This window comes from Miniopterus natalensis, chromosome 15 (genome assembly GCF_054644295.1).
Source record: "Miniopterus natalensis isolate mMinNat1 chromosome 15, mMinNat1.hap1, whole genome shotgun sequence".
NCBI lineage: Eukaryota > Metazoa > Chordata > Mammalia > Chiroptera > Miniopteridae > Miniopterus > Miniopterus natalensis.
The window spans coordinates 39031277-39054485 of NC_142095.1; the positions used below are offsets into that span (position 1 = coordinate 39031277).

The following is a 23209-nucleotide window of genomic DNA, read 5'->3' on the forward strand; positions in this document are numbered from 1 at the left end:
TAAAGCTCTCTTTTCCATAGAAATATATTGTGTTTGTACAGAGGGGCTGTATGAAGTGGAGGATTAGTCACAAATCCTAAGGAAAAAGCAGAAGACTTTTCTCAGAAGAAATATGCAAGTTACTGCCCATTTGGAAAAACAAGCAATGCTGTATTGAGAGAAAAGGAGAAAAACTCCACATACAACGGTTCTATTTACCTGATTTTACCAGGCTTCTTGGAACATTTCGAAGAAATGGTTAGTTCCCAAATACAGTGCACAGATGCCTTCTCGTCCCTGGCAGTCCATGAGTTACTACAAACGGTAAGGACGCCAACCCGAGGCTACTAGAAGCTGATTGTCAAATAAGATTTTCTGGGACTGCCTATAGAGACCTGCTGCAACCAAAGTCATTTTGGGCTCATGGGGGATGATAGTGTGAAAGAAAAGCAAATGTGAAAATAAACCCCCAAGGATAGAAAGCCCTTCTGTATCAACCCTCAGTCCAACTCACCAGTGTCTTGGCGGGCTCTGCAGACTTGCAAATACTCGAGTATTTTTTGTCATCTGAAACTATGAACAGAGTCTGGACATATCGGATGCTTCTCAGTCCACGTTTCAACACCATCATGGAATTTATCCACAGCTTAATGGAAGGTCCCAATCTCTACCCAGCGAGGCAGAAAAATCACAAGACAAGCGAAACCAACTTACTGTGTTAAAAAGATCCCACTGAATTAGAATGAAAATTTAAACAAATGTGGATTTTTCTTTTAAACTGGTGTTAAGACAGCTTTTCTCATCTTTCCATATGTGAATGAGATGGCTGAAGTGGAGCCTCCCTAAATCACTCCACACTGTGCCTACTGAACAGCCATGAAGACTCAGAACTAAGTAAACGTGTTTTGACAATGATGAATCCCCTGCCTCTGCTGGTCGGGTTTCCTCTAATGGCACTCCTCAGAAGTGCACCATGACACACGAGCATAGATCACCGCTAGAGAAACCGTTTTAAGCTCAGGGAATTGGAAGAGAAATGAACTCAGTGACTTGGAGAAATGAACATACAGATATTAAGGCTTAAAAATTGCTACTTAAAACATCAGTGTCCCCTCTGCAAAAAACAACTTAGCAAACCCCATAACGTTTTGCCCAAGGCTACATATTTGTAAGGTTTATGTTGCTTGTTATATTTCCTCTGCTAGCTGACTCCAACCCTAATTGGAGGGGCAGAGGAAAGGGAGCCCCCTTGGAAAAAAGATACGGATGTCCAGAGTTGCACAAACTGAAAAATAAAATTGTCTTTTTAGCTTTTATCTTTTTTTAGAACATTACTAAAAGGACAAGAATAAATGGGAACATTCATTTGCTTTTTAAACCGATCACACTTGGGTTTAACCACTAGCAGGGAAGAAACTTTACAGTTCCCTGGGAACCTATAATTTGGAAACGGAAGCACACAAGAACAGACTTTAGTTTTCAGGCAATAAATTGAAGAGAATTCTGCAGACATACAACAGAAAAGGAGCATAAAATATTGGCTTGTGCACTTCTTAGAATGTTAGTTCATTAACTTGATAAGCTGCACAGGGAAAAATGCAGCCAAAATCTACAAAGATGTCCATTGGGATTTCACATTGGCATATTTACTCAGCAAGAAATAGCTAGAGGTTGGAGGGGGAAATATGCATCCCGTTCTGGTAACGACGATTTAGTGTGAATCTCCGGAAAGACACCTTGTTGAAAAATCTCCATGTGGACTCTAAGGGTACACACAGAAGCCCAAAGCCCCAAGGACAGATGTAAATATCACACTCCATCATCCCTGTCCTGGGGAAGGGTTCTACAAAATTACACAAGAAAATCAGCCTTTCACATCTACTTTCACACATAATTCAACATAAACTGGAAAAATGTTTTAATTTTTCCTGCTTATTGCCCAAAATGTTTTTTAATACTTTATTGGAAACTTTCATTTACTGGTGTGTGCTCTAAATCTGTATTACTCATCAGTATAAAATCATTACAACATATTTGTTGGGCAATACTTCCAATGGACTCTGTCTTCTATGTTTAGAAGTTCATTAGCAGTCTTTTTGGGAGAAAACTCTAGTAACTGAACCCCATGTAGGTCAGGTACTGTGCTAGGCTCTTTCATATACTTCATCTTATTTGACCCACCCAGGAAGGTACAAATCATAATCCCCACTGACAGATGAAAAAGGTGAGGGTCAGAGAGGTTCCCTGCCTTGCTCAAGTAATTAATCCTGAATTAACAATAACAAGGGCCAGTATTTGAACTCTGGACAGTTCAGCTCTACGGCTGTTTATCTTTCCCTTCCTGCTCTCCTTGCCAGTTCTCCAAAAAATGATTTAAGTTAAACCAAGAACATTCTCTATTCCTATAGATTGTGGGTATTTCCTTTGAAAAACATAATTCAAGGTATTTCAGACAAAAAAAGAACTCAGGACACAGGCACTAAATTGCCATCTCTCTCCGATGGGTGAAGTTGAGCTAGCTGGGGTGCATTCTTAGGCTCTTTGTTTACAGCATGTGAACCCAGTAGGAACAGAGGTCAGGCTGTGCAACAGAGGCTACAAACCAGTGGTCAATTCACCTGCACATGTGCTTCACTGGACCCACAGAGTGTTTAAAACCATTGAACCAGCTTTCCAAAATCCACAGATTTCACATAAAGAGATTCACATGTTACGGCAATCAGAAGATCTCTTGACCGAGGCCCACCTTTAAGGCAACAGTCATCCAACATTTGGTGGTCCCTACACCTTTTGATGAGGCATGGACTCTTGATTCCCCGTGATCCCCACCACTCTCTATTACATTCATACATTCAGGCCACTGCAGTTGTGAATTTCATTATGTTTATGTTACTGTTTTTCTTATAAAAGAGAACCATTTCTTCAAACCTTGTCCCTTTTGACAGGCTGAATGACTGCACTGCCCCTTTACTATGTTCTCTCTGTGAGTAGAGTGCATTTCCCTAATCCTTTGTCTCCATTTCTCAAACCAACTGGTTGAATCTCTTCAATCTCTCTTGGAAGATTATCCAAAAGCCATTACTATTTCAGGCAACACTCAACCTTAGAGTTTTCTGGATGTAATGCCTATTTGGTTGTTTGGAATCATGAAGCCAGGGCATCCAACCATTACAAAACACTGATGTAGAGAAAAATAAATTTTGTAAGAGCCAGTCGTATAACCACCAACTAATCAACCAATCAACCAACCAACCAACTAAACCAGATCCCAGGTGACTGAAACTTAAAGGGCTTAACAGGCTAACTTATAAACAGGAAGCACTTAAAACAACAGCAGCATAAAAAACCAACTGCCCCCAGAAAGGAAAGTTCTGCCTTCAGAGGCAGTAATTGCTGCATCCGAGTCCATCTGCTTAACAATGCAGGAAAGGGGGAGTTTCACTCTCTATTAACCTTAACCAGAGACATTTTCATCAAAATTAATCGTGATTACTTTTTATTGCATTTCAAATGCTATCCATTATTTGGGGTGGTCAGGAATGCAACTAAGCAATTCCAGACCATGCTATCTTTTATGAATAGGTCTATGAGGTAGTTACCAAGGCCCCTTATGAAAATATTGCTATACAAAAGTTCAGGGGTCAAAACAAGACATTAATTTCCATAACTGGATGTGTTCTTAGAAAGGAAAAAAAATGACTATATATAGAAAAGACAGAAACTTTGATGTTCATTGCATATCAGAGAACTGTATAAATACTCATGTGTATCATGGACAATTTTTTAAATGTTTCTTTTACCTTTTCCTTATTATTATAATAACAATTAATCATCAACACTTACTTTGAGCATAGCTTGTATCAAGTACAATCTTAAATTTTTTATATGCATTGGCACTTTATTTTTACTTATTATTTATTTTTTTTAAACCTTACCCAAGGATATGCTCATCTAATGGTTGCCTTTCACATGTGCCCCGACCGGGGATCAAACCAGCAACCTACGTATGTGCCCTGACCGGGAATCGAACCTGCAACCTTTCAGTGTACGGGAGGATGCTCCAACCAACTGAGCCACACTGGCCTGGGCTGCACTGACACTTTAATCCTCACAACAACTCTGGAGTAGATGCAATTATTATTCCCATTTTATAGACTTAGGGAAGTTGAGTAACCTGACCAAAGACATTCGGCCAGTAAATTTTGAAACTTGGAACAAATCCTAGGCATTCTACCTCCACAATCGGTTAAAGAAATATAGTAATAATACTTACCTCATTGTCACAATGATCGGTTGGCCTGTTATGTTTTGTGCACCGACTGTATCTTGCTCTGTACAACCTCAGTACCTTTGGTGATAGTCCTCCTGCCTGGAGGGCCTTCCCTACTGCTCTCTCCCTCCCATGTCAAACTCATTCAGCTCCAAACCCACTTGTTCCATGAAGACTCTGCCACCCAAAGTTTTCTTGCCTCCCCCCTCTTAATTCTCCAGAACTCTCACCATATCCATAATCTTCCCCATATGACACTGTTGTGGAAAAAAAACCAACCAGAGGTAGTTTTACCTGCTCAGCACCCTTCTGGTAACAGAACTCTCTTTCTTATAGGAAATCACCTGTCCCCACTCTCAGCCCATGGGCTTTGGGTAAGGTTAAATAAACCCTGTCTTCGAGGTTCCAGGTAATCACATGACCTGAACCTGGCCTGGCCAGTTCATGCATTCTATCAGGCTTTGACCTTTGTCTAGAACTACTAAGAAAGGCCTTTTCTCCTTCCCCAGGGCTGACTGCGCTCACGGACTCTACGTTGGCTGCTGGTGGCCATTACTGGCATCATTGTGGACAGCCTTCCTGAAAATCGAGGCAACAAAGAGGAAAGCACACTGTTGAGTAGAATAAAGACAGATGCCTGCTGCCATAGTTGGCATATCTAAATGTAGTCATGTCTGAAGACCACCTCTACCCTTTTCATTTACCTGAGCCAACAGGTTGCCTTTTTTGCTTAGTTCACATTGAGTTGTGTTCCTGTCACTTGCAACTATGAGTCTGACTAACCTAGTTGACATAAGAATTAAATACCTGCTATAAAGTAAACAGCATAATACCCAGCATATGGAAAAGTTTAATAAATGATACCTACCACTGTTACTACTTCTTTACATTAGTTTCTTGAAAGTGGAAGACCTGGAGTCAGGTTTATCTCTACCCCATACTAGGATGTCCTTTCATTGAGTTTCTGAAACTAGTTTTACTATATGTAAAATCACCAACATTTTTGTAAGGAATAAATGAGAATATATGCCTAGCAAGGCAATTAAATGTTCTACAAATTTAAGTGAACCTCAGTCTATAGGCTTCAATCTGACATCTTATGTTACTCATGGGGAAACTAAGACCCCAAACCCTGCAGTGTAATTTGCCAAGAACATTGGGGAAGCTGTTGATTCAAACAAGCTACCAGTCCATGCTGACCAAGGTAGTCCCAGGACTGAGCGGAGGAGCTGATTCTAATACTGTGCTATCTAAATCAGGCATCAGTGCAGAGAGGCCTGACTGCCAAGGCTAAGGCACCTCCAGGACATGGAGAAAAGAGAAACTACTACTAAGTAAGCTCCATGTGCCATGCTCTGTGCAAGGCATGTCCTACCCTGGGATAATTTATTTCTCTTTGGTTCAATTAAAAAGATGAACTATGAGTACATATTGAAATTATCTAACTTCTTCTATCTCCAAGGAGGAAACCTAATATATAACTGGAGAAAGACACTAATTAATAAGCAAAATTTAAAATGAACTCCAGCCAACTTGAACTTGAACTGCTCTGCTTAAAGACACACTGGAATAAATAAAAGAACTTCAAAGCAAACACCCTGTTTCAGCTTGAATGTTTTATTGAGCACATGGAGAGAGCTCCTTTGCCAAAAATAGGAATGGTTAATGAGGAAAAACTGGTGTTTTCAGTTGGTCCACTGGTTTCTGAGAGCCATCCATCCAGAGATAACTGTGCTCCACAGAGTAGACAGAATAATGATCTGTCTCAGAGCCTCAGAGTTTTAAGCAAAACAAAACCAGTTTTGTAAACTGAGATCAACCTAACGCATCCTTTCCCAAATACCTGTGATGATATGCACACATTTCCCTCCTACTAAAACCAAAACACATCCGTAATTCTAAAAGGAAGACATTTCTATGGTTTAAGCTTCTTGCCAACTATGTAAGTGCAGCCCTTGGCTTTCGAGGTTAGGCACAGGGACAGGAGGATGTGGGGCGCATCGGCAGGCTCCCCCAGAGCCAGCTTTCCTCGGACAGCATTTTGCAACGACCCTCCTCGCTACGAAGCCCCGGGTGCCCCGGGCGCAGGCGGTTAGGGCCGGATGCAGAGCGAAGGCCTGCCCCCTGTTTCTGCGCCCGTTTCCCCACAGGGGTCACCCGCACCAGCGACAGGGAGTGGCCGGCTGTTCGGGAACGGAGGGGCCCGGGCTCACCTGCAGGTGCTGGGAGGCGTCGGCCAGGCTATCTTCTCGCCTGCGGACTTCCTCCAGGAGCTGGGCGTTCTTCTTCTTCTCCAGCTGCTGATTGTGCTTGAGGTTGGCCACCTTCTTACTCTGATCCTTCATGTGCCTGAGGAAAGTCAGCAGAGCTGGTTACACTCAGCCAGCGGAGGCCACGCGCTATCACAGTGCCCCGGGGTGCTAAGTGCGGCTGTGCTGCTACGAGGCGGGAAAGTTGGGGCTTCGGAACACTGTTCACCCAGCCGCACACGTGTGCTGGGCACCTACTTCCCGCCAGGGACCAGGATGGCACTGGGGCTGCGGTGGCGAATAAGGCAGGGACAGTCTCCACCCTCCGCGTGGAGCTTGGAGTCCAGCAGAGACAGACAAGCACCAAGAGGGCCCAGCTTAGGCCCCCCAATGTTAAGGAGACGAGCAGATGCTGTGAGAGGCGATGTGCTGTGCAGCGAGTGTGGACGGGCCACGGGGTGGAGCAGCTGACTTCACTCACTGTGTCCAGGGGCAACTCCCTAAGGAAACAAGACTGTGGGTGACGGAAGAACCAGCCAAGGAAAACACCAGCGAAGGAGCCTCCAGGTAGGGAGGACAGCAAATATAATTCCCAAGGCAGGAAAGAACCGAGCTACTTCTGGGAACTGGAAGGCTGCAGTGACGCTACCCCAAAGGGAGGGGCAGGGTGGGCTAGGGTAGGAGGTGGAACTGCAAAGGTCGGCAGGACTCAGGATGCACAGGGCCCTGTGGTCTGTGACTGTGACGGGACGTTTTATTTTCTTCTAAGTGCTTGCTATTCTAATTATTACTATTCTTTTGGATCCTGTTCTATTCTGAGATCATAATCCATTACTTTGATTTTAAAATAACAATTACAAGGCTCCAATCAAATACATTGTCATCACTTAGCTCAAACAGAATAATGCTTTGGCTAATGATCATGTTAAATAAAGCCCCAATGCTTGAGCTAAAAGTTCTTAATGAATCTATGGGATGTCAAAGTGCAAAATCATAAAGTGATCGAGTAGGTAAAAGACTAAGGATGAAGCACAGGTTAAAGCAGAGCAGGGGAGGGGGAGGCACTGGCCTCACGTGGAATAGTTCACCAGCAGCATTTAGCAAAACATTCCACAGATTTAGGCGACCGTGTCCACGGCAGCTGCTATAAATCTAATCCAACACGTGGGGAGGCAGGAGGGCAGTACCGAGGGCTCAGGAGCAGTGATTCCAAGAGCGGAGGGCCACGGAGCAGAATCATCTGGGGTCCTTTCTATCACTTCGCCCACTCTCCCCAGCATTGCAAAGTCCGCCACTGTTACTGAGCCCTGAGCCCCGGCCCCAAACAAGCATATTGAGAATCACTGCTCTCATGAAAGTATGAATGAGGTGAGACCTGGGTGATAGACAACAAACATGCCAAAATGAAACAACCGAGAACCAAATGGAAGCATTCTCAACAAGAAACTCTTATTTCTAGTGCTCATTAATTTATATACGTGTCTTCTCCCTCCCATTCCAAGAAAAAGGTCAAGAGAATTGTTTATTGAGCTGAAAACCTTCTGTTAGGAACCCTTCTAATGAAAATATCCTGAACCAACTGAATATTTGGTTCAGTTGGTTCAGAATATTTATAGAACCAACTGATGCAGCGATTTAAATATTCCTGGTGACACTCATTAAGAGGATATAAGGTAAGAAGACTAACCATCCCCTTAATCGTTATTGAGTTTGATTATTTCGGTCTGATATTTCCTTGCTTTTACCAGATACAGTAATGCACATGTATGAAACTACCAGCAAAGGCTACGTGCTAATCTACTTTTAGGAAAGCATCTTTTGGTTACTACAAAGATGTTAAGAATGACCTCTTGCTTCTTAATTGAACAGAGGTACAGTAGTTCCAAAGCTCACACTAACCCAGGGCAAGCACATGTTCTAGGTCCTGGAAGATAAGGTCAGTGCACAGGAATAGGAGGTGATGGAGTGTCCAGTGTTACTAGGGAGATTGTTTAATTAGAAGACATGATTTATAAAGAAATACTTTTTTATTACTTTGAAGCATACCCTTAAATAGAACTAACTGCTAAATGTTTTCCCCCCAAGTACCAGTGATAAATAGAACAGATTATAATTGCAATCGTTTGTACAGTTAAAGAACTCCCACAAAGTTCCTGAGCAGACCTTACTCTCTGGGATACTGCAGGGTTTTTTCGATCTAAAAAGCAAAATCAAACTCCAAATCTGTGCATCCCTTAAAACTTTCCTGACTTAAGAGTAAGCAGCAATCAACTCATGCTATAGAGTTTAATATAAGAAAATACATGATTTTAGATGAACAGTTCAATGAGGTTTTTTGCCTGTGTAATTACCACTATAATCAAGATACAGAGCCTTTACTTTCCCCAGGAGTTCTCTTGTGCCCTTTTTACAATTAATCCCCTGCCTCCACCCCAGGCTTGGCAACCACTGATCTGCTCTGTTACTATAGATTAATGGAATCACACAGTATGTACCATTTTGTGTCTGCTTTCTTTCATTATTATTGTTTTCATTATTATCGATTAACAATGCAGTAACCATTCATATGTTGATCAATATTTGGGGTTTTTCCAGGTTTATAGCTATTAAACTAAAACTGCTATGAATATTTTTTTTTAAATAAAAGAATGAAAAATGGAAAACTGAAGTTCAGATGCTGTGATGGAGGCATAACTTGCTGGTAAGAGCTCATCAGGCTTTGAGGCCTCTAGAGTCACATGGCCCCAAGTACAGGCCAGGAGATGCCTATGTTTCTCCAAGGGCTTATGTATATTTGTATATAAAAGAGAAAACAAAACTTTCTCTTCCTTTAAAATCTCAGCAGAAACAAGATGCCATTCTTTACCCATCTGCTCTCAAAAACTTAAAAAGATGGAAAAATCCATTGTTAGAGAGGAAGCAGGAATCCAGCGCTCTCATATGTGGCCGGGAGGAGTGTCATTGACAAAGGCATTTTTGGAAACCAATTTGGCAGAATCCACCAAAGTGCACATACATCTTGCCCAAGCGAACCCATTTCTAGGAAAGCAGCCTACAAAAATTCTTGCACAAATATATATGTACAAAAATCTTCATTACAGTGCTGCAAAAGTGAAAATTTGAAAACTGCCTCATCACACACAAGGCAAATGGCTGAGACCAAGTCCATGTGCATTCGGGTCCCTAAGCCAGCTAACAGGATTAAGGCAAAACCAAAGTATGGAGATGGAGAAACCTTCAAGACATACTGCTAATTGAAAAAGAAAGCAGGTAGCAGAATGATATATGTAGTCGGATCTTGTTTATCGTAACATATAAAAGCCTGTTTGGATGGATATATACAAGCATGCATGGAAACGGAAACTCCTAGAAACCCCACACCGGCCTGTAAACGATGGCTGCCCGTGAGGAAGGGAACGGGTTTGGGCAAAAAGGAGAAGCTTACTCGTGTGTGTGTGTGCGTGGGGGGGGGGGGGGGGGGTATAATCACACAAAAGAAAATGCGTAGATATCAAGTGTACAAGTCAATGATTTTTGATCAGTTGAAATACAGAGCATTGCCGTCACCCAGCCTAGTGTCCCCTCCCCCTGCCCAGAAGTGACTGCTGTTCTAACGTTTATTTCTGTGAATTCTTTTTGACTGCTCTTGCCCTGTGTATACAGGGAAGCAGACTGCGTGTGCTCTTGCCGGTCTGACTCCCCTGACTCGGGGCAAGGTTTCTGAGATCCGTCTGTGTCATCGTGTGTCAGGTCCGTCTTACCGCTGAGCGGCATTCCACCCTAGGAAAATGCTACCGTCGGGTTAGCTATTCCCTTTCTAAATGGATATTTGGGTTGTTTCCAAGTTGTTAAGAATAAAGTTACACTGAACATTCTTGTACCAGTTTTGTTTTGGTTTTTTTTGTGTGTGTGTGTGTGTGTACACATGTTTTCTTCTCTCTCGGATACATAACTAGATGGAGGTTTAACCAGCAGTGTTAAATGGTACAACCTCCGTGGAAGACAATTTCTGGGTTGCATGAGCCTTCCAGGAGCAGCAGCTGCAGCAGGAGCTGGTAGTATAAGCTGTGGGGCCAAGCTGCCGGGCTCCCATCAGAAACCACCTCCTTCGAGCTGTGCAACCATGGGCAGGTTTCCTAGCCTCTGTGTTCCTCAGCTTCACAAATAAAATGGGAATAGTAATAACCTCCTAGGGTTATTATGAAGAGTTGATGAGCTAGTACAAGTAAAATGCTTAGGACAGACTCCAGCACGGCCCCTCTGTTTCACGTTAGCTCACAGCATGCATGTAATCGTGTCTTGCGCAATGTTGCAAACACATATTTAGCGTCTTGCTTCCCACACCGGAACAGCAGGTATTCTAAATGCCTCAAACAATGAGCTTTGGAATGCATTATTAAGCGCTTTTTGTCAGACATTTCACTTCCACTTGTACTTTTCTTAATAATAAGATGAGTTGCATTCCTGGAAGGTTATCCTAATGGAAGTGTTGCCGGAAGGTCACGACAAGCGTGGTAAGTGAGCTGGGATCCTGAGGCGACTGCACAAGTAGACGGGCCACACACACACAATGGGAGCTGACAATGAGTATTGCATGCAGAATTTCCAATAATAAAAGCTCTTACTTTTAACCACTGAGATGATCCCAGTTTTGTAAAGCTTGTAAATACCATTCAGTACTCCAGCATAGCTATAAATTTCAGCAAGCTATCATAAATATTCTAAAGGTATTTTTACAGCACATACAAATGTGCTAAATGTCAGGAGCATGATATTCCTTCCTGGGAGAGGAAGTATCTGGCCACTGTGGCTACTTGAATCCAGCCCTCCTCCCACAAAGAGTCATAAGTCAGGCCAAGGTCTCCGGACTAGCTCCAGAATGAACCAGACCTCTTGGACTTTGCATTTGCCACAGCCTCTCAAGCAGCCACCTGTTTGGCTCCCAGCACTGATGACTGCCTAAGTCCTTGTCAAAACCCTTGAGCAGGTGCCCACTTATCTCCCCAAGCTTTCCATCTTGGCTTTCCTCCTCGGTGGATTCCTCCTCCCCTCCTTACCTATGGTCCTTGGTCCTCTCACTCCCTGGAGGTGATACTCTCCCATCTCCTGTCTCCTCTATTCCTACCTCCTCTATGGTGTGTGAGGCTACACAAGAACCCAGAGACAGGGCCACCCTCGGTTAAAGCACACAATGACAACACACCTCAAAAAGATACCATTTATCATCCCAGACATATATTTATCTGGGATGGCCAGCAGAGCATCCCAGAACCTTTTAACATAGCTAAAGAAAGAAGGTGTTAAAGGGGAGGGAGTGTTCAGATAAAAAAAAAAAAAATTGAGAAATGAGCTTCTAGGAGGCAAAGAGAGGCTCAGCCTTCCACCTCAGGTTCCAACAACAGAAGTCTCTTTAGGGGCAATGATTCCACCAGGCTGTCCCCCACTCAGCCTAATAAAATGGTTAAGTCATTTGAGACCAAGAGGGGAATTTGTTGCTAGATTGGCCACCTTGTCATCGCAGAAGCATCCCTTACAAAGTGTGTGACCCTGGGCAAGTTATCTCCTGGAAGGGGGTGGGGGAATGAAATGATTTAATAAACCTAAGGCTCTGAAAACCATAACCGGCACACAGTGAGTGCTTTCTACATGGCAGCCTGCTCCCGCTGCCCCAAACTCTCTTCTGGAGGGCATGTCTAGTCTCCCTCCCCCGCCGTTGACCTCTCACTCAAGTAGCAAAACCCAGGGAGCAGTCACACAGCAGAAGGTCGGCACAATTCACAAGAGAAGGCCTTGCTTTTCTCGTAGATTTTCCACTCTGGAAGGTTCTGAAGGGCTGACTTCCTTCCTCCCTCGTTCTGGCCCCAAAGAACCTCCTCTTCGCAGATATTAGTGCAGTGCCATCCCAAATGTGAAGGGACCCAATGATCGGAAGCCTACGCTAAGGAGAGCAAATGGCAGGGCCTGGTAGGAGGACCCCAGGGCTAGAAAGCAGAGAGAGCCAGGCCCTTCCTCACGAGGCTCCCCCTCCTCCAGACGCACCTGGCAGGCCTGGCAGCACCCACAGGGCACTCGCAGGGGAGAGGTAAGCCTGTGCGCACCCTCCTCCGGACTCAGTGATCAATCCAGGGCCATCTAATAATAAGGTCCCCCTCTTGGCAAGCAGCCAGGACCAACTGACAGGCCTGGCCCTGCTTACTAGTCACCAAATGGGTTTATCGCCTCCCAGGTGAGCGGGTGACCCAGACAGCACGGGCTGGTCCTGTGCACCTGAGAATGGCAGCCCTGCAGTGATTATGTTTCTCGTTCAAACAGTAAACGTGCCGCCATGTTCTACACCCTCTCAGCATAGACTGGGCTACAAATTCAGGCTCCTTGGTCTGTGTGCTCAGTGGGCTTCCCCCAGGAAAGCCCAAGCAGAGCTCCCGCCACCTTCACCGGCCCGCACCTACCCTCCGCTTCCTCCCGTCGCCGCCCCACGCGGCCCGCAGGCCTCGCTGCCCTGCTGAGGGAGCAGCGGGCGGGCAGGCGCCTTCTCTCCCTCACCCCTGCTGCCACCACAGCTCCCGTCGCCGTCACCTCCTGCCTGGACCACGGCACTCTCCTCACTGGTCTCCCCGATTCCACTCTGGGGCCCCTGTTAATTCATTCTCCAGCCAGCAGCAAGGGTGAGCATCTCAAAGCAAGTCCGATCACTCACTTGTTGGCATGCGATCCTCCAAGGGTTCCCAATTTCCCGAAGAATAAAGTCGCACGCCTTGGACCTCACCAGCCTCGCCCCACCCCATCCTCACCTTCCCCCCGCCCCAGGGCCCTGTCTTCCTTCGGCGCCCAGCGCGCCAGCTCTGCCCCCTCCTCTCCGGCGGTGCGTCCCTTCCCTCCACAGCCGCGCTCCTCACGGCTGACTCCACCCTTCGGGGCCTTTTCTGGGCACCAAATCTAAGAATGCCCCCTCTCCTCACCGAAAATGTCTAAGACTGCGCTTCTTTCATTGCACACACCATCATTTGTAGTTACTCATTTATTTGTATTTTAATTGATTATTGACTATTCCACCACCAGAGGCATTAGTGTCAGAACCGGGGTCTAGACAAGTTGTAACGCTGCCGTGTAGCGGCGAGCATCACATCACATCACATGATGCGCTCTAGTGTTTTACAGCTAATAACCCATTAGCTTGCTCAGTCCGCACAGCAACCCTGATGACTCCTCGTACGGATGAGGAACCTGCCCAAAGGCACTGAGCAAGCGAGTGGCGGAGGCGGGATTCTCAGTGGGTCTGGCACCAGAGGCCACCCCATCCCTTACCCTCTGTGCTGTGGAAGAAGGCTGCCGAGTTCCTTACACCCATCACCCTTGCTCCTTTCCCACGCAGCCCAGAAAGTTCTAGAGTCGGAACAGCAGACCTCAGGACGCAGTCTCTGCTCCACAGCCCAGCCGTGTTCAGGTGCACGGCTCCAAACTTCACAGGGCACCCTGACTGTTTGTGAGCTAGACGCCAGCGAGGAGGCTACCCAAGAACATTAGCACCTGCCGGAGTCTGGAAGGGAAGACGGCAGCTTAAGGGCTTCAGCCTTCGCGGTGGCAGCACTCACCGAAATGAAGGCCCAGCTACAGAGCAGTTTCCCCATGAACTTCATTCTCTGAGCCCGTTAACCTCGATAGGACACCTTTCGAACAAACCACTAGGTTCTATGGATGAATCTGCCACCGTGCGTAGACGCGTTTGGTGGATTTCGGACCCTGAACCGGGAATGCATCTTAATGAATTTGGTCTTCCCGTACAAACAGGGTTCATCAGAGATAGGGCGTCTGAAGATGATACAATAAGTGAAGATAAAAGTCGGAGCTCAGCAAAGCTGGGGAAGTTAGAGATAAACAAAGGACAATAGCAGATAACAGGCCACAGAACCTAGCATAGGACTCCTGGGACCCCGGGGGCAAAGCCAAGACAGAGCCGAGACGTAGGATTCAAGCTCCTGCCCTGCTCCCACCTCATATCTCCTCCCTGCACATCATTTACTTCTTTTCAAATAAAAATTTTTTTAAAAAAAAGGAACCCGAGCACTTTAAAAACCAAACATTTGTGTAATTGCCACAATTCCACGGAGTATTGTATTATCCTGAAAGCCTACGACGCGCTGTTAGACACGGGCACATTAGGGCCAATTTGGTAGGGTGTCGGTTGTATTTACAGTTTGGGGTAATATAAAAACAGATGGAAACTGTGAAAATTGACCCCTGGGGGGCTAATGTTGGAGGAAACCAACATTCCACAGTCTGGCCAGAGGTTGGGGGCGATTTGCCCAGACAATATACAGCCACAGCAGCCTCTGAGCACAGGGGCACTTCGTACATGCAAGACCTATTTTTATGGCATCCAATCTGGAATTAGGCTGCAGCAGCCCGGACATAAAATAAAGCAGAGGCAAAAGAAGATAAAAATCTTATATGCTGATTTTCCAAATTAGAGTACAGAAAGAATGTCAGAGTTTATATTACTTCCTACCAGAAATCAATGCTAAAATGTTGCTAAATAATAAAAAACACCCTCTGTTTTTGGATGTCATATTATGTGTCAGGCACTGCGCTAAGCACTGTGAAAATATAATCTCAGGTAAACAAAACAACATCCTTACATAGAGAGTATTTTATCCCTATTTTACAGATAAAGAAACTGAGGCTTAGAGAGGTTAAGTAATTTGCCAACATCCTATGGTTATTAAGTAGTGGATCCAGAATTTAAACCATCGTTTCTATGATGTCAAGGCTCATGGTGTTATCTATTGCGCTATATAAAAATAATAAAATATTACCATACATTATTATGAGCTCTTTGCCACAAAAATGAATGAAACATTCTAGCCGGGCCTGGACATTCCTTTTTGAGAGTTACAGTCTCTCTTCTCTAAGAGGGAGGCAAAGCACTAGCTTCAGTAAGCAAGTTACACTCATTCAGGGGCTGGTCCACCTGAGGTATGGCTTACCAGAGCATCCCAGAGAGAGACCAACACTGAATCCCTTTTCCACTGCTGCATAACAAATTACCACAAATTTAGCAGCCCCAAACGGCACTCATTTATTATCTCACACTTTCTGTGAGTCAGAAGTCCAGGCACAGCTGGCTGGTCCCTCTGCTCCCGGGTTACCAGGCAGAAATCAAGATGTCCGTGGACTGCATTTCTCATGTGCAGGCTTAACCAGGGGAGAATGAACTTCCAGGCTCACTAGGGTTGTTAGAAGGCTTCCTTCCTCGCAGCTGTGTGGATGAGGTTCTGTTTCTCACTGGCTGTGGGCTGAAGTGGAGGCTGCCCCACGTCGCTCAGGAGGCCTTGCTTTGGGGCCCCCCCACAGGCAGTCCACTCGAGGCCAGCAGGAGAGCCTCTCTCCGGTCTGCTAAGACAGCGTCTTGGATAATGCAAAGTAGTCATGGGAGTGACTCCCAACGCCCTTGCCATGTTCTATTAGCTGGATACAAATCACGGGTCCTGCCCACACTCAAGTGGAGGGGGTTATGCAAGGGTGTGAGAAGAGGGGGCCGTGCTGGACTTCTGTCCATCACATGTGCCGTCCAACAGAACTTGCTGCAGTGGCCACGCTCCACTTCTGTGCTGCCCAATACAGCAGCCACCGGCTGCTTGGGGCTCCTGAGCATCTGATGCGCAGCTAGTGCAACTGTGGGCCATCGTTTTCGATATTACTTAATCTTAGTCAATTTAAATTTCAATAGTTACATGCGGCTAGCGGCTACCTTATTGAACAGGGTGTGGACTTTAACCAAAATCCAAATTATATACTAATTAGGTTTTAAAACTTTTTAAACTTTTATTTTATTTTGTGTCAATCTTTCAAAATATTTCACAATCATCTTACTGTCAATTTCAAACATTTCTTGGGGAATATTCACTTCAGTATCTACCTACCAGACTTCATTTTTCCATTTTCCAAACTTCTTCCAAACCATTTGCACCAATGCAACCTCAGGCACCTGGAACTTATGGCCAGTGAGGGGTTATGGAAATGTACGCATCCTTACCCTTCCCCAAGTCCTCATCTCCATGGCAACGCACCCAAAAATAAAGGCCTGTCCTTTCCACTCTTTTCATAACTCAGACCTCTTCTAACTCGTAGTCTAATGTCAATGAGTAAAACAGAATCAGTGGTGGGTGGTTGACAAAATGAAAATCAATGAAGGAAAACAAAATTGCAGAATTATCGGCAGAAAGCGCATAAACCACTTCCCCCAATTACATGAGGGGACAGAGCCAACCACTTCCCACACGGCTGCCTCAGTGCAGCGACCCCTTCCCAGCCCCAGCGCTGGACCACCTGCTCCAGTTTCACTGGACGACGGTTTTCTTAACCCGGCGGTTTACAAACAGTGACCTGGCAGCGCTAGCTCCGGGGATACAATCACTGTTACCAAAACAAAAAGAAGGGTCAGGCTCAAATAAGTTCTGAGAGCACAGGAAAAATAAATGTGAACAGGTTGCTTACACTGCAGGAGTTTTCCGAGCCTTTACTATTGCAAAGTACACTGTGAGTCTCCAAAAAGGCACAAGGTAGAGGGTGCTTATTGGACTGATGTGACCCAAATCCCTTTCCCCCCAGCACCATCCTACTGAATCACTGCTCTGATGGATAAAGTCTGAGGAATAATAGCGTTAATCCGGGTTTCCCAATCTTTAGGCATCAGTGTATCATCGCAATGGTTTTTGTGACACCATAACTACCTGTGCTACTTGACATTTTTCTTTAAATATTTTCACCTCACATATCTTTTAGTCTTAGATTCTTTCCACGCAAGAATTAGTGAAATCATATGTTTGCCCTGCAAGTTATGGATGTTCCAGTACAAAAAGGCATAGCTAATGAAATGCATAAATGTTCTTCTGTACCAGCTAAAGGTGTCCTAATTTTTAAACACGTGTAACTAATGTCAACAGAGATTCCCGGGTACCACTGAGGCCAGGGCTAGAAACGATGGAGACAGCATTTAAGAACGCGGGGGAGCAGGAGATGAGCTCCCACCTTCCACATACGGCTGATGAGATGATTGCTCAGAGCACTCACTTGGTTGACAGTGAGACCCTCAGCATCCCTGGGAATTGTCAAGTGAGCTGTAAGGTACAAACAGTTATCTCTGGTTTCTACTGAGCTGGTCCCGAGGTTTCCCCAGTTCGAGTCGTCAAATCTCCTTTTCATTTGGCACTGAGTAAGTGACCCTCTCAGCGTCTTCATTATTCCAAAGCAGGTGGAGACTGCTGACCTGCACTCTCCCCTTAAGACATTCTAGCCCTGACTGGCCTGAGGATTCTGCTTAGAAACAGAACAACACCTTTTCTTTGCTTTTCAAAAGCAACACCACTGGGCCATCCAGGCTGAATCAGGGGGACCCTGGATCAACTCTAGTAACTTCAGACTAGAGACAGGTCAAAAGTGACAATGGGACAGGGTGAGCTTGAGAGCTGTGACTTGGAGCCTGATTGCATGGGTTCAAATCTCAGATCAACCATTTCTTCTCTGAAGAGCCTGGGACAGGTGAATTAATTTTCTTATAACAGTTTCATCATCTTTAAAACCATATTTGAACAGTAAAATAATACTCAAAGGAGAAATAAATGAAAGAATGCAGGAAGAGTGCCTGGCATACAGTAAGGGATCTATAATGCCACCTAACAATAATTTCAATAATAAAGAGAAGAAGAATAATGACAGTGGCTTCTTCCCCCCATGCATCCAGGCTGGCTTACTGTGAGGGCCAGACAGCTACCCTGCTCAGTGACACCTGTTACAGGACACTGTGCTGGACTGAGCTATTGGAAAGAAGACTCCCATGCCCTCAACCCCACCCACTGGGACGCCCCAAGCACCGTGAAGATGGCACCTATCTGGAGTGCTGGCTTATCTCACCTCCACAGTTAAAAGCTCGGATCTCAGTAGGCAGTGTGACAGGGCTATTGGGTGCTCTGGACACGGTGTCTGGGTCACATGTCTGCCTCTGCCTTTGTTGGTTGTGTGGCCTCAAGTCTGGGGTCTGATCTAATTCACTTTAAAATCAATAAAAACATAAATTTGTGGCATTTCCTATCCCCCTTATTTTGTGGAGCAGGATTCAGCTCTGCTATATAAGTTATGACAATTCCCAGATACTTCCAAGCCATAAATATACTTGGGCAGCTCTTATTTCATCTGTCCTTCCTGGGATCAGTGCACTCCTGTTCTCTCAACTGCCCCTATAGAAAAGTTTTCTACTTGACAATGGTTACTCAAACCACAACGATCAGAGAATGCCAAGAGCCAGCCTAGACCTGTGTCTACATCAGGAATATTCTAAAAAACACAGTGACCTCTCAGGCTTCCTCCAGAGCCTATCCGCAGATCCCTGACCCCAAGAACATTAACGGTCCCTTTCATGCTCACCTCTTCCTGACCCAGTCTATTTCCTCAAGAGGCACAATCCTCCACCCTAGAGTCATGATAGGATCTTTACCTGGAAGAATATAGGAAAACCCTGAGCATCCACAGTTTTTCACATCCTTTCTAGTTTCCACCTGGAAGGCAATGCTTCTGGAGCTCCCAGGTCCAGAGTGGTCCAACTTTTAGGAATGTCGTTCCACCTAAAATTAACAGAGTGGCAACCAGGACTCAGGTTCATAAGCATGCATGCTACAGAAGGTAGAGCTCGATCAGCATGTCTCTGGACGAGGCAATGCACAGGTTAAATCCTTGGGACCACTTTGGGATGGAGATACTGTTATCCCCACTACAGACCAGGTGAGCAGGGAAGCAACTTGCTTAGAAGGCTCTTCCAGTTAGGACAGAGGGCTGGGTTCCCTTCCAATCTGCTCGACTCCAAATCTCACGTCATTTTCCTAACCGCTCATTGCTATTCTTGGATTTACCTCACTTGCTAATTTCCTATCAGAGCTAACCAGAATAATCCTTCCGCTAAAAACCCACCATTACCTGGCTGTAAGACTGTTTTCCCAAAGCTGTGCCACCACCACTCCCCATCAGCAGTTCCAAGCACCATCTCATTCCCACCACAGAAAACTCAGCAGAATATTCTTACATCAGGAGATGTGCGCACACACACACACACACACACACACACACACACACATACACACACACACACTAGTTCACACACACTTACTATTATATTTATCTCACACAAACATACACACATATATTTACATCTCTCTCCCTCCCTCCCTCCCTCCCTCCGACACACACATATACCTGAGCTGTGCCTGGGAGGGCATCTCTCTTTTAGGCAAAGGCTCTATCCATTATATAAAACAGACACCACGGGAGACTGAAAACCATCTGAGACTCTGTGAAGACAGATGGACAGACAGGAGGAAGCCTGCTCTAAATTCCTCATACAGCATCCAAGGAAACCATTTACCCAATGAATAGCTGATGTTTGGGGAATAACTGAAGTTTTACAAAATTCCTATGGAATAATGATGAATGAGTCTATTAAATGTAGCTGTAGCATAATTTAGAAATGAGAAATAACTTAAAGTCACATTGTATAGACTGATTTTTCTATACCAGTAGGTAATAAGTCATATTAATTTTTTTTACTTCTATGAGAAAAACATCATCAATATTAATTAGGTGAATATGGAAAATATTTAAGATTCAAGATAAAGCAGAAAAAAAGGAATTCACTTGCAAAAAAGTGGGTGTTTTGCTCTGCTAAGTGTCTCAACCTCATATTTTTTACCCTATCCAGTGATTCTTATTATTATGAAACCCATTTGCTGGTAAAAATCCTAAATTCTTTCTTGTTACAGCTTGTAAGATCAGAATTATTCTTCTACCAAAGAAGACATCAGAAGCAAGAAAGATTTTCCCCTTTCCAACTGAAGAAACTTAAAACCTCTATAAATTTAACACAGCCAAAGTCCAGCCCATGAAAAAAGCAACATTCTATTAAAAATAATGTGTCCAGTTAATACTAAATTTTTCTGCCATAGTGAATTCAAGTCCTATGTTGCTTATATTTTTAATTAATTGATATTCTTTCCATTCGATCTTCCTTTTCTTTAAAAAAAAAATAATACATTTAATTTGGATCTTCAAGAAAACTAGCCATTTGTTTACATCCTAAATGTAGATGTGAAATATAAAGGAGCTGTAGCTTCCCTAGCTGTTGGCATTTACTTTCTACAGGTGAAAATTGATTAAAGGAAAAAATCCTGGCAACACCTGAACACGTGATGGTTAAAAAATCAGAAGTTTCTCACTGACTGAATTGTTGGGAATGGAGTATTTTATGATACAGATTTGCAAATTTCTATGAACTGGAAACATTTCCTGGGCAATTAATCAAGGGGAACTTTTATGTAGAAACACATCTCCATTGAGCTATTCAGAAACGATCCCGCAGGCTGCAATGACTAATTATAAGTCTCAGACCCGGGCAGTTTGCTGAAATGCTTTTCTTCAGGCCATTAAAAATACCATGACAACATACAAATGCAGCAAGAAGAATAAACTAACTACAGGAAGTCACAATTACAGAAAGGAATCATTCAATGCGTGTGACCTTTGCACAAAAATGATGCACATTTACTTGACACTACAGGCCCTCCTCTCCCTTCCCCTTTGATGGGCCCGTGTACTTCCCACTAACATTAATGAGAGGTATGTGCTAAAAATGAAAAGCTGCTAACTCCAGCCATCTGTGCATTCCTGGTACGAATAAAATTGAATGTCATCACTACCCTATTGGATTTCTCGGTAATGCTCTTTGCTGATAAGAACTTTGAAAAAATACCAATGGCTTTTTTTGTGTTTTTTTTCTTACTCATACAAAGCATGCCGGTTCCCCTTGCTACATAAAGGAGTCTATTCTGCTCTGACTCCAGGCAGCCACTGAGAGGTGGGGTGAGATAAATCCCTGCTTATCAAGATAACTGTTTCCCACTCAGTATAAATGGAGACAAAGTATACCCAGACCCGAATGATTAAAACGGCCAGATTCTTAGCAGGTTAACTCATTACTTTTAGGCCTTCCCCTGCCAGCCCTGAAAGCTAAGTAGCTGTCTTAACAGCCTGCAGCGATCACTTCCAAACTACTCTCTTGCCCTACAGCTATACTAAAATGGAGTTAATTCATCTTTCCTTTATGAATTACTGGCTGTCAAGAATTTGAGAAGGTCCCAGGCTTTAATGGAGACCTTTGGAAAGAGAGACCATGTGCTGGAGAACCCAAGGTATGCCGGGGAGCCAGGAAATCTGGAAGACTGGAAAGCCACTGGTCAGGAATGAGACCTCTACCTATAAATAGTGGAAGAGGCTCGTGTGACATCTCCAGTCACAGCTAAGTGTCTCCTCGATGAGAACTGGGCACATACAGCACATAGGGCCATGCAGTTATAACTCCCTGAGCCCCAGTCAGCCCATCCCCAGCAAGCCAAACCCTTTTCAATGGGCCCTTCACCTGCCCTTCTCGGGATGTACGCTGAATTTCGCCTCTAGGAACCCAAGGCTGTAATGATCAGGTGGGTCATTTCTTCCTCTCGAGCTGCATAGAAGGCCGTGGTGCTTGGGATCCTCTCTTAGATTTGATCATTAGATCTAGTTTTATGTGACATATGATGACAGAGCTGCTAAGAATATTTATTAGCTTGGCTAACAACTAAAGAAAAATGGTAATCGCAGCTCTCTGGAGAGCCTTTTTAAATTTCATTTTATGGCACTATAAAATGAGGCCATGCCCTGAGCATGTAAATGGGCAAATTATTTGGTTGGAAGGGGCTCAAATTTGGAAATTGAGTCATATCAATAGACAAAAGCTAAGTGAATATTCAAGGTAAAGTCCATTTCATAGGTAGCTAAGACAGCACCAAAACAGGGTAAGTATCTATTTAATATAAGTGACCACGTATGTGTTTGGGGTCAGAATTACATTTTGAAAAAGTTCTTAATATTTGCTAAACTGTTCTTAATCCTACTCACAGCACCCTCAAAACAGCAGTGCCAGTATAAAACTTTTATCTGGTAATTTATTGGTAAGCAACATATTTAATTATAAATATAATAGTATAAATGCACCTACTTTCCCTAAGGGCATCATTTTTTAAAGCTATCACCCTTTCAACTTACTTTAAAAATGTTAATTATTGCGTATTAGATAGCATTTTTAAAACGGAACACAACAAATATAAGTGTAAAATTACTAGCACAAAAGAGAATATAAGAAGTCATATATCTAATAAGTGTCTAGTATCCAGAATATACAAATAACTCATACAACTCGACAATAAAAAAACAACACAATAAAAAGTGGCAACGGATCTAAATAGAAATTTCTCCAAAGAAGATATATAGATGGCCAACAATCACGTGAAAAGATGCTCAACATTACTAGTTACTAAGGAAATGCAAATCAAACCCCCAAAAACATACCACTTCATGCTACTAGGATCGCTATGCTCAAAAGGAAAAACAATAAAAAGTGTTTTGGTGAGAATGTAAAGAATTAGAGCAAATATATGATGCTGGTGGAAATGTAAAATAGCACAGTCACAGTGGACAACAACTGGCACTTCCTCAAGAAGTTAAACATAGAGTTACCACATGATACAATTCCACTCCTAGGTATATACTGAAGAAAAATTAAAACTTATGTTTAAGCAACAACTGGCACATGAATTTTCATATAAGCATTATTTATAATAGCTCAGAAGTAGAA

At 44.0% G+C, this 23209-nt stretch overlaps 1 protein-coding gene across 1 annotated transcript in view; it reads right to left on the minus strand.

Annotated features, from left to right (window-relative positions):
* Positions 1-23209, minus strand: part of ERC2 (ELKS/RAB6-interacting/CAST family member 2) — a 612577-nt gene that overhangs the window by 210412 nt on the left and 378956 nt on the right. The window contains exon 12 of the mRNA XM_087825036.1: positions 6463-6598. Coding sequence (XP_087681162.1) covers positions 6463-6598 — 136 coding nt within the window. The remainder of the gene's footprint in view (positions 1-6462; positions 6599-23209) is intronic.